This window comes from Rissa tridactyla, chromosome 7, assembly GCF_028500815.1.
Source record: "Rissa tridactyla isolate bRisTri1 chromosome 7, bRisTri1.patW.cur.20221130, whole genome shotgun sequence".
Classification (NCBI taxonomy): Eukaryota; Metazoa; Chordata; class Aves; order Charadriiformes; family Laridae; genus Rissa; species Rissa tridactyla.
In genome coordinates, this window is record NC_071472.1 from 10192180 (window position 1) to 10204579 (window position 12400).

The window sequence follows — 12400 nt, forward strand, 5'->3', positions numbered from 1 at the left end:
GTGTGTTTTTCCTCAGAAGCCCCCTACTAGAAGATAACGAGAAAGAGACAAGAGGAAGTTTTCCCCACTTCTTACAAACTGGAATTTAGATTAAACTCTTACTTGCTAAATTCTTTCACAGGCAGAAGGCAAGGAGATATTTAATGAAAAAGAAGTTTGCTTAACAGTGTTCATTTCCCTATTTATCAAAGATACATATCTGTGTGCAGATGAAGGCAAAGTCAAAAAGACATACCAAGGATTCTCAAGATACCACACTAACTGGAACACATCACATGCTAGCTTAACCTTAATGAAATGGAGAACTATGAGCGTGCACGTGGTCAGTTAGTGGTGCTCAACAAACACACAGTAATAGGATCACAATCATCACTATTTTTCCACCCGTACAGTTTTTTAAGTGATATGAATGAAGGATGAATTATGCTTAAAAAAAAAACCCCAAGTGGTTATTGCCTGTTTCGTATCCTTTTCATTGAATGACTATCTGCATAACTTACTCCACAAGCTTAAACATAGACTGTAAGATGTTTGTTCTACATCCTAGTTTGGCAAAGTAGATTATCAGATTCCAAAACAAGCTTAAACTTTAGTTTCTTTAAGCAGAAATTCCACAAAAGGCAGAATCTGAGTCAAGGAGTTTGGTTTGTGTTTTTCTTAAATGTGGATCAAACGATACTTAAGAATTCTATCATCTGGCACCCAATTCTTTAAAAACATTCATTTAAACTACTTCTCTGTCATTATTCTTCCCAAAGTTAACTAAAGAGCCAAACAATAATACAGATCTTGTTAAAATGTTTATGCAAGTTTTATGGCATTTTTCAGCAAAGTATCCATACATCTCAAAATTATTACCTGTACAACAGGAAATATATGAATGAAATCCAATCCCTGGATCTGATGTGGTTCCAAACGATGAGGACACTTCATTTTTGGTAATACTGACACGATTTTTTCGGTTAAGGCACTATTACAAAACAACAAAAACACACATTTATATATGCTACAATTTTCTTTTGTAAATTACAATTTATTTTTGCAAACACACTTAGTAGTTAGAAGGTTCCCTCTAGTGGCTTCCATTGTATACAGCTGCGAAAAGCAATCAAACTTTCATCTACAAAATAGCTTTTACCTTGTGCTATGGATATTATTTGTCTGTGAAGAGGTGATTAAACCCCTCCCTTGCAGGCTCCTACCTTGTGATTTCATTTTAAGATCTGCATGTCTGATCAGATGAAATGCCTATGTAAGATATATCTACAGACACCTCTGCATATTGTAATATATGCACACATGAAGAAACACTATCTTTAAGAACAGTTACACTAAGTAAAAGACGTGCACTCAAAGAAAGTCCAGAATCAAATGTAAGGACTTAAAAATTGGTTTAGCAGAACTCCCAAAATATATCTTGACATTACAACCGAAACTTTATGAGTTTAAATACATATTACACCTAAAATCTAAATAGACAGTATACTTCACATGGTTTCGAAGCGAGTGGAACTGAATTTGCTGGCAACCATCTCGTTCTGCAGCTCAGGTAAGAGCTGGTAAAGGAAAAGGATTACCCTAGCATAAGGGATTCATCTACAAGAACATCATCCTGCTTCCACTGCATCCCTTATTTTAGGGCAAGGTATGGTTTTTGCTGCCAATGCTGTCAAGCACATTTTTAGAGCAGGTGTCAGCACTGAGGATGAACACTGTACTGGGAAAACTAAAACTATTTTTCCATGAAGGACAAAAAATGAACTGGTCCAGTGCTGATCTCAGTGATATTCAGTACTGCCCAAGTGAACAACTGATATTCTGGAAGTACAAAAGGGGAGCAAGAGATATGAGAAAAAGACTGAAGTCCGGGAACAGAGCCTGAAAAGTTACACTTCTTAAGAGAAGTGAAAAATTTGACATAATTCTTAAAAGGCAATTTCCTCTATGGCACTATACTAACATTCTATAACATGAAAATAGCAGTGCCCCTCAGCACAATCAAAGCAAATGCCATTTTAAAAAAAGAAAGTTATTTATCCAAGAGATGCAAGATCCTCTCCTAACGTATGTTTCCATGTTTATGTCAAAACAGCAATTAAATAACAGGACACCATCAAAGCGTCTTCAGAATAGTACTGAGAAAACACAACTTAACTTTTCCTTATCTTGAGAACATCACAGAAGCAGTGAGCCACCACCAATATAAACATTACACTGACACCAAAACAGCCTATGCTTGTGTGACTGTGAACACTTTAGATTCACAAATAAATCACTGTTGCTGTTTTGGGAGAGGAGCCTGGTTTTTGTTTTGCCAGTTTTATATCCAGTCAGCTGGAAAGATAACAGAACACTTTCAGAACAACTTAACTATTTCATAACCTGCTGTTCTTAAGGATAACAACGATGGCAATTATAAAAACTTGGCAATTGTAAAAACTACCACCACCATCTTCATGCCTAGTCTCTACGTAATTCTGTGCACTTAACAATGCTTTATGTAGTGAGTTATCGGTGATGATCTGAATGTATCCAAATTAAAGGGAATAATCACAAATCTTTATTTTTAAATGCGTTACAGTCTTGCCAATGCTAAATGACTTTCAAGAAAACAGCACAGGACGATGTTCTTTCCAACTACATCGAGCAAACAAGTCTCTTCATGCAAGCGTAACTTGACTGGATATTCTTACTTCCTGCAAATTTTAACTATGGCTCTTTTATCACAGAAATGCATAAAGAAATAACATAGTTTAGAATGTATTCCCTTTCTCAGCACAAACAATTTTTACAACCTCCCTAATACAGGAATTAGCTGGCTTACTGAGCCAATTCCACGCATAAGAAATAAATCAAACCAAAATGGCCTCATTGCGTCACTATCAGGAAGGAACTCCTCCTCCTCAGTATGGGGCAGGTAACTGTTTCTGCAACAGCGTCATGCTTTAAATTCCATTTGCTGATGTCTCCAATCCCAACCCAGAACGATAAAGAAGAATCAGAGGTTATTTACACAGCAAAGCTGCAGACATAGAGAACTCAAGGAAGGTCTTCTAATGTTGCACTCCAGTTTCCAGCAGCGTGGTCTCCGTCTGCCCTTTGTTTTGGCCTCTGCATCATCTTCTTGTGCCAGCACAAGCATCTGTGCAGCTGCACAGAGAACTGGATCCAGGAAGTGATTCATGTTAAAACTATTTTCACTTTTTTTTTTTTTGGTAGGTTTTAATGTGGATCAATTCCCAATCCAGTTCAATGTGGAGCCACATAAGCGCTTTCACTGCTAAGTAGGGATATAAGAACATGGCAGCTCAGAGGGGAATAGCACTGCCTTTTTTGGAATAAGCTACTTTTTGGTTTTACAATTTGTGGAACTACAGTCTGAGAAACCCAGAAATCAGTGCAACATTTCGCAAATGAGTGGTCTTGAAAAGCAGGAAACTCGGACTAAAAATCTTTCTTATAAACGAGCAAATAACAGGTAACTTCCCCACCCTCACCCACTTCTTCTTTTCTAAGAAGAAAAAAAAATACCACACTTGCCATTTAATCAACTTACATTTTTTGACCAATAGTAGAGTTTTCCTGAAACAATAAATCAACATCAATATCAAAGTTGCACGTAGTGATACACCACGTCATGCCGCCTACCACCTAGGAAAGGAGCAACAGCATGGTTAGTTCCATTTTAATTTGAAGAGGTAAAACCAAATACATCTGAAAGGCTTTATTTATTTTAGAAACTACAGCTTAGTATTTTCTTCATCCTCAGTATTCTTATATAGAGACTAAAATACATACAGATAGTGTACATTTATCAACTTCTACATACAATCCATATATACAAGATGACAGAAAAAAAAGCTAGCAGGGTAATTCTGAAGTCCTCTCTTAGCTTTAGATACTAGTTTTGAAACAGCTTTCCAAATAAAAAAAAATAAATAGATAGACCATAATAGAATGTTAAACGTCATGGTCTTTAAAAAGTAAGCATATCAAAATTTTACCAAGGATTACAATTTCTGTATTCACATATTTACCTTTATATATACACACACCTTTGCTGCTATTATTCTTTGCTTGCTGACACATATGCAACGCCAAGTGCTAGGCTATCAGTATAGTAATGGAAATCATCAGCTCTGTAGAAATCTGTATTTCAGACCCTATTCCTACAGATACTTAGGCGTATTTAAGCTCCTGAGACATTTCATCAACTTTACATAAATTCCATAATTATTTAAAGACAACCTTGCATAAACCTATGCAAGATAACCTAAACGTATGCAAAGGCAGAAAACAGAAAAAGGGATTAAAATATGGAATAACTTACCAACATCACATAGCAAACTGGGGTGTTCTATACAAGGTTTTCTTAACCCATTCCCTCTCTCACATTCCCCTCTGAAACACTTAACCAGTATCCCTTTTATACTAGCAGATAGATAATTTTCAATGGCAATGCTCAATTTTGTAAACGTTGGGCATTGTCATGAAATGGTAACTTTGCAATTATATTTAGGCAAGTATAAACCTGATGCATCCATTTCTACACATAAATGCAACAACATTACATCCTAAGGCGGTCTCCTTGAACCTACTTTATGTCTGTGTGCACAGTCTCCTGAGCAGCTACGGTCAGTAATGCTATGTAGTTAGAAGAAACTAAAATTGCACTGCAAAGTAAAGCTGTGCTATGATGAAAGAGACAGCAGAAAACAGAAGAGTCCATTTCAAGGCTGCTGTAGTTTTGTGCTTCCAAACCTTTGTTCAGGCATTTCTCACAGAGTCAGCAATAAAACAATTCAGAACTCTCGTTTCAACCTGAACTTTGCTCACTGTCAGTATCCCATACTTCCTGTCTAGGACAATGGAAGGTTACCATACATGACATTCTAAAGATATGTAAAAACAGCCCCAAAATAATCTCACTAAGCTAACTGTTCCGCCCTTACACAGAGCCTCTCAAGACAAATATTTCCTCATTTCTCATTAATGAGTACTTCTTTTTAAAATTACCATGCTATCTCCAAGTATCAAGTCTTTCTAGCTATTCTAACTGCAGCTGAGAGGGGGGCAGATTTCCCCATATATGCCTCTAATTTAGGCCATAACACCCACAAAAAAGCACACCAGCAATTAGCATCCAATTGTCTCCTTTAAAACAGGCCTTGCTGCACAAAATCATTTTTCAAGACTGAAGAGGTCCTGTCCGTCTGAAACTGGGTCATTTGCAGAATTATTTACATAGGAAAGCCTCGTGTGTTCCAGGTATCTTTTTTTAATCACCTAGAACTGCTAAACTAACTTGCAAAAAATATGTCATCTTCATGTACTTAAAAAAGGTTTTTAAAAACACTGCATTGGTCTCACCTTGTCAAAGGGTGATAATCCTTTGATTCTTGCTCGAAAATACCCAGCAGCCACCAACAGTTCCAAAATTTCAGTCAACTTGATGTTTTGTTCCTCATCTTCTCTTGTTTCAACCTGACAAATTAAACACACAACACTAGTTCAATGTTTCTCTTTCATTCTTTAAATGAATATTCTCCAAACTTTACCTTAACGTAGACCACATATCAGGGAAAACCTTGACTTTCATTAGCAACTTGGTTGTTAATTTGAAAGACATTAAAGAAACAGGGAATGCATTTCTACATGGATTTAACATCACATCCTTGTCATGCAATTAAATACTTTAATCTGCTTTTGCTCTTTAAACTTCTGGTCTGCTGCTTGCCTCCAGACAGCCAGATTGCTCCTGTTGCCATAACACAGTTAATTTATTCTCCGTATTGCACATTTCCTTCAATTTCAGGGTTCTCAAAATTGTACACCTCCCCTTAATGCTTCTATAATGTTTTTACAAAAACAGGAGGAGAAATTTGCGTGGAATTCCACCTTTTTGGGGAACGCAATTTTCAGCAAGCCCAAGGTAGGGCAGTAACAAAAAAAGTTAAACTCTGCCGGGCAGCCTGGATAGTTTGAGTGCTCCAAAGCCTCACCAGCACAGCACCCTCTGAAGGGTGCTCTTGTCCCCGTGTGATGGGATGAAAGCCCCCAGCCCCAGGGCTACACATGATTTACTGGGGGCACAGAGCACCCAGACACCTCAGTCCCAGAGGCGGCCAAAGGGGGTTCAGGTCTCCCCCCCAGAGGCTGCGAGCACCCACCTCCGCGCCCTCCTCCCCTCTTCCCCAAAATCTGCTCGGCAGCCCCCCCTTCTCCCTTCCTTTCCCCACAGAGACCTGAAAAGAGAGAGACGGGGCGGAGGGGGGACGGGACAGAGAAGCGAAATGCCGCACGGAAGGTGACCTACACAGGCACTGCCTGCAGCCCCACAGGGCCCGGCTCCCCCCGCAGCGGGGCCCGGCTCCCCCCGCCCCGCGGGACCTCACCTCACGGGGCAAGGGAGGCCGCAGGGCCCAGCCCGCCGTACAGCACCGACCCCCGGGCTGCAGGCGGAACCCCGGCCCCGCGGGGAGGGGAAGGAGCCGGCGGAGAGCCCGGGGGAAGCCAGTGCAGCGGGGCGGAGGAACGACGGCACCTCCGCCGCTCTGCCCGGGAGAGACGCGGCTACGGTACCTCCTGGGGGCCCTGGTGCTCCTGTCCCCTGGGGACCACCATCGCCCTCCGTCTCCGGCAGCCTGCGCCCGGCCTGTCACGTCCGCTCCCCCCGCCGCAGCGCCCGGGCCAAGGGGGTGTTCCCAGCCGGCGGCTGCCGGGTTCCCCCGCCCCCGCTCAATGGTTCGCCCGCACCCTCCTTGCGTACAAGCGCATCCGGGCCGTGCCATTCGCGGCCAAAGGGGTGCGGCGGGGTGGGGGAAGGAGGGCGGGGGCTGCGCGGCTGCCCCGGCGGCTCATGTGACTGACTGCGCGCAGCGCAACCGCCGGCCCGCCCCGCCCGCCCCTGCCCGCGGGCCGCGCCCCTACCGACCCCCGTGCCCGCCGCCGGCCCCTCACGGCCCGTCGCCATGCCCGCACCCGCGGGCGCCTCCCCGCCCGTCTCCCTTCTCTTTTTTCGCTGTTGCAGGGGGACCCGAGGCCTCTCGCCAGCATGGAGGAGAAGTCACTGGGCACTCCGTGAGCTAAGGGATGCCTCACGGGCTCTCGTGCCCCGCAGGGCACCGCCGCTCCTCATCATCAGTTGGTGGCGTTAGGCCACCTCATAGCTGAGGGGGATTTCACTGTTTTTCTCTGTCCTGTGCTCAAGGAGCCTTTGCTACCCCGTAACTGGGTGCTGCCTCAGCTTGGTGTGGGCGATCGGGCCCGTGTGGAAGCGCAGCCCTGTTGGGAAGGCAGGCGACTGTTTGCCGGGAGGGACTGGGCGTGCTGGAGCCTGGCCTCCCGGGCCACACTGGCCACACCACGTAGGCCCGGTGGGTGAACCTTGGCGGGGCCAGGGGCTGGAGAGCTGCACCCAGGCACTGGTCGGTCGCTAACATGCTTTGGACTCAGGAATAAAAATACGCCAACGCACAAGGAACCCACAGCTTGCGTAGCCTTTCTTGGCTTCGGAAATACCTGACAGTGGTCTCGTTTCAAGTCTATGCCAGGCGTTCAGTTTCTAGGCTCTTTGACACACACAGAGCATTATAAAAAATAAACTCCCTGTTAGGCTAGAGACATCTCCAGGAGGTGAAGGAACAAGAAAAGCCACGCGAGAGCATGGTCTGCATCCGTCGGAGGGCAGCACAGCATACCCAAGTCAGTCCATAACAACTGCTGCCCTGACAGAGGGGTCAAAACAATAATAATAAAAGCAAAAATAAGCCAGACTGGCTCAGGCCGCATACTGTTGTAACCACAGGCCACGTCTTAATTAGAGTTGCAGAAAGCTGTTATGCAGCCCCAGAGGCTAACACGCTCACCAGAGCAATACAGGCTTTCTGCTTTTTGTCTGCCTTCTCCTCGCGGAGAGCTGTACAGCTCTAATTTGATTGTCATGGAGAGGAAGACTGAAACAAACAAACAAACAAACAAAAAGCAGGGGTAAGAAGAAGGGTTGAAACAGAGGAGTGTTAGGAAGGGATGTATGTGACCTTCAGAGGCAGCAGCCCGCACAGGTTATAACATAACCACTGAAAAGAAACATCAACTTGTAAAAAAGCTTCCTCGGCCGTGATATGGTCTCAATTCCTTTTCAAAGAAACACGTTAAAGAAAAAGGATGAATAAAAAGCCAAGGGCAGTATAAACTAGGGGCTTAAGTAGTAACTGAGTATCAGACGAGGCAGGGGTCAAATTTACCCTGGAAAACTTAACTGTTTCTTTGGTTTTTTAAAGCAGAGTAAAGGAAAGGCGGGAGATGGGGCTAATTAACTCCTAGGGACTTTAAAACCCATACAACTGGCACCCAAAATCACAAAGCTGGCTTAAAATTATATACTTACAGAAAGATAACTGGTTCTTTTAGTTTGCTGTATGTCTATGTGACCACAAGGACTAGAAACATTTTCCTCCTTTACAGTGAAGGCTGGAATTTTTCTTCACCTGGTATATGGCTAGGAAGTGAAAAGGAAAGGCATGAAAATACAAAAATGTATCTCTGTTGTCATTACAGCATCAGCTTTGATAACTTGAACCTCAATAAAATACTCCACAAAGGCATTGCTTCCCAATACCTAATTGTGATGCAAATTCACCCAGTTATCCAGACAGAGCTGTTGTCCCCTATGACATGTGGATAATCAATCTTCTAAATACCAATTAGGTTTAAAAAAAGTCCCAAGAGGGGTACCATCTAAAAAAGAGAAACCTCCCTTCCTTCAGATGTTTACATTTTGTGCTTGCATATCTCTAGCAGGTTCAACTTTAGTCTTTGCTTTCCCTTTCCCCGCTCTATTTTGATCTGTGAAGGTAAGCCAAATTCTGGCTCTTGCTGCAGCTGCTTTGAACAATCCTGTCTTGACTTTTCAGTTTTGTTAATGTTGACCCCTTGAAGCTGAGCTAAAGTGCTTCCTCCATTTTTTATAGCCACACGATTTATTTCCCTGTTTAGCCTAGACTTCTGACACCATCAGACTTGGTCACCACTGAAAAATGCAGCAGTAGGTCTCACTGTATCTTTTAGCACCATTAGGTGTTTCTTGTAGCAAGAATTAAAATGCGAGATGGGGTTATAACAGCAACAGCAAGGGCTCCATTCTTCGTTGGGCAGACACAGTAAATAAACAGATAGACTCTAGGTAATTTTCCAGTGATTTCTATGCTGAGGAGGCCTAAAAGGCAGATTTGTTTCCATAAATCCTGCATAACAGATAAACTAAAGATAAAATAACTTCCTGTGTAATGGTAGTGTCTGTTTGTTAGGGCACAACATTCTTGTATGTATATCATAAAACAAAGTGCTGTGGACTGATCTTGGAGTAAATGGGAAGGATCCCAGTGATGCCATGACTTATATTCTGATTTGTATTCTTAGTTACAGGAGAAGCTGAAGCCAACTGCAGGGGACTGAACCCAAGCTGTCTGAAGTCAGTAACAATTTCTGCATTGTTTTTTGTGGCTCATATCTCGGATGAGCTCTGTTTTCAATCCATTTTGTTGCCTGGGAGCTCCAGCACAGAAATCACCTCCATCCTGATCCATAATGAAATAATTCCTGCTATGAAGGTTTTCATCTAGATTTCTGGAATTAGCAATACTGCCGGGCACAGCAGCAGTATCTTCCTCAGTATGCATTTAATCTTCTTTTTTATTTGTTGTCTTGGTATCCTGTCTCCTTACAGTTACACAGCGCCCCTTCATCTATTGCTCGAGATGTAGTAGGCGTGAGGAACCATTCGGTAGGCAATTGCAAATGCCCAATTATCATCTGTGGCAGTGAGACTGTGCACTGTGAAATGACGAAGTCACAGTCCTGTTACAGTGGCCATTGCGTTAGAGGCTGCAACAGACCGTTGCATCCCATCAAACAGGCTGATACGTTTTGCCAGGTATAGTGCCCTTTCAGCAATCACGTATAACATTAGATAGTGATGTTTTAAACATGCCCACTACCACATCCATTGGTGACATTTAGAAGGTACAGCCAAGCCAAGATGCTATTCAGTCTCTGCACGATTCCTATTCTCAGCATTTAATAGCTTAAAACATACAGGGAGACAGGAAGACATTTTTCTTGAAAATGATGTTTGTGTCATTTCTAATATTGATTTATTAATATTGGCAACATTAACATGAACATTTTTAGCTCACTTACCAAGCTGTTAGTTCATCCCAACCAACCCAAGGCAAATGCAGGTAAACCAGGTGGGAGTCATGGATGAGAAAACAGAAGAAGGTCCTGTTCATGGTCACCTATGATGTAGTCAGCAAAGGGCCATGCTGTAGTTCCTTTTTTAAGCAGGAGGAAGAGGAAAGACTTTATGGCCTGTGGAATTTGTAGAGGACAAGACAATCCAATGGTGAAAATGATGATGCTCTGGTAAGAAAAAAAACACAGCTCCCTCGTGGTCTACATGACAAAAGTTAACAAAATTGGTGTCTGGTCCTCTCTACAATTTCATCCATGCAAGCTCTTTCATAGCAGTTTTTCTGGAGAATAAGAGAATATTACAACTAGGTATCTAGATTAATACTAAAGTTTTTACCAGACTTCTCTTTTGCAGTGTCATGATTTTGGTTGCATCACTCAAAGACTGTGGTCAGAGTTTTCAAGTAAACTAGTTATTTTGGGTGCTTCATTTTTTGAGAAATTTTATGAGAGGCTTGATTTTCAGAGAGCGCCTGCTGTACCCTCTTTGAAAATCAGGCTACTGGAGAGTTTCTCGGTGTCTACATGGGTACACATTGCGAAGCCCAGGCAAGGACGGGCACAATACATGCTGACACGGAGTAATTACCCATCGTGAAGTTGGTTCGGGACAGTGCCATTAGACATCTGCTCTTCTGAGAGTCTCAGGGCATCTGTAGCTATCACAGTCAAGAGAAATTAATCTATGGGAGAATGAAGTGGATTTTTCTGACTCAGTATCATCCATGGAACAATTAATTAAGTCTGAGTCATCGAGCCTTTACCTGAGAAGGTACAAAGGAAACGAGAACAATTGCACTGTAAGTGCGTCACACGGTCCTCGATTTGGGCCAGGATATTAAATTTCAGATCGCAGCTGTGCCTGTGATGCTAGAAGAAATGTTTTCTTTCGGGTTTATATTTAGACTGAGCAAATCTGATTTGAAATTGTTGGAAAACAAAAAGCCCAGGAACTTATAATATACTTTTAAAAGGTAAAACTTTCCCAAATAGAATCACGCTTTAAGATTTATTTGATGTTCAAAGACCAAGAGAATATAGGTTGCTGGCTTGCTGGCTGTCTTGGAACAAATCCTTACAAAGGGGCAGAGAGGTGTATATTTTCACCGTGGCTATTTTAGGCAAAATATATGGATTTAGACTTTACCTTCTATGTGTCATAATGGTATGGCACATCCTTCAGTTAAAATAGTTCTAAGAATGAACAGTTAAGTTCCCTGATGGAGCCAGATAATCTGAAACAGTAACAGACTTCTGACAGGTACACCTCACTCCCAAGAGAAATAAGATCTAAAGTGGAGGAGTTTCTTTGTCTCTTCTTCTTCTGTGTCAATTTTTGTGAAAGAGTATTGGGAAGGCAGAGAAGTAGTAAGAGGCGCAAGAGAAAATAGCAGTGCTGTAGAGGTAGAAGAGATACAAGACGAGCACTTGAAGTGTTACCTTGAACAGAGCTAAGCAAAAAGGAAAACAGGCTGAAGAGTGAGTGGAAAGGCGTGTCAAGTACTGAACAAAGACATTCCCGCTGTTCTGATTCCCATTTATTTCAAGTAAGCATGATTTTGCCTTTTCTCTGAATTACAAGAATTCCATCAATAATTATTTCACTTCATTGACTTTAAAATAATCTACAGCCTTTTGTGATGAAAAAATATGGATGAAAAATGCTAACATTTATAAGTCCTCCATCTTCTTCTCATCCTAATATCTCATTATGACACTACTAGCACACCTTTAAGATATCCGGCACCATTTACAAGCTGCTTTACAATGCAGCTTCCCCGCAGAAGAAATTAGCTGTACGCTGTCTCGGTAGACGCCACGTTTACCTTGATTAATTTATACATGTATTCATTCTGAAACAATCCCACAGAACAATGTTTAACTTTGGTTAACATTGTTTAGCAATGTTTTAAGCAACTTAACCCTAAATGAAAAGCAAACTGCTACCATTCAGTCTACTCCCTCCATCATCTGGCTACTTCTAAGCAGTGGATTCTGGCGTACTCCAAAGCTGCCATTAGAACAATGCATCTTTTTAAGCATCAAATCTGGCTTACACGAAAGCAAACACTTTGACAAATGGTGTAAGAGCACCATCTGGTGACACCAGACACATCACTATATTCTGCTGCCATTAGAAAAAATA

The 12400-nt window shown here is 42.3% G+C and overlaps 1 protein-coding gene across 2 annotated transcripts in view; it reads right to left on the bottom strand.

Moving 5' to 3' along the window:
• CCDC93 (coiled-coil domain containing 93) overlaps positions 1 to 6748 on the bottom strand; it is a 51726-nt gene extending 44978 nt beyond the window's left edge. The window contains exons 1-4 of one of the 2 annotated variants that reach the window (XM_054209198.1): positions 6583 to 6748; positions 5371 to 5484; positions 3557 to 3651; positions 859 to 970 (exon numbers count right to left, since the gene is read on the bottom strand). In XM_054209198.1, coding sequence (XP_054065173.1) covers positions 859 to 970; positions 3557 to 3651; positions 5371 to 5484; positions 6583 to 6624 — 363 coding nt within the window. In that variant the 5' untranslated portion in view covers positions 6625 to 6748. The remainder of the gene's footprint in view (positions 1 to 858; positions 971 to 3556; positions 3652 to 5370; positions 5485 to 6582) is intronic. The other variant, XM_054209199.1, reaches the window with a different exon arrangement.
• Positions 6749 to 12400: the final 5652 nt, after the last annotated feature.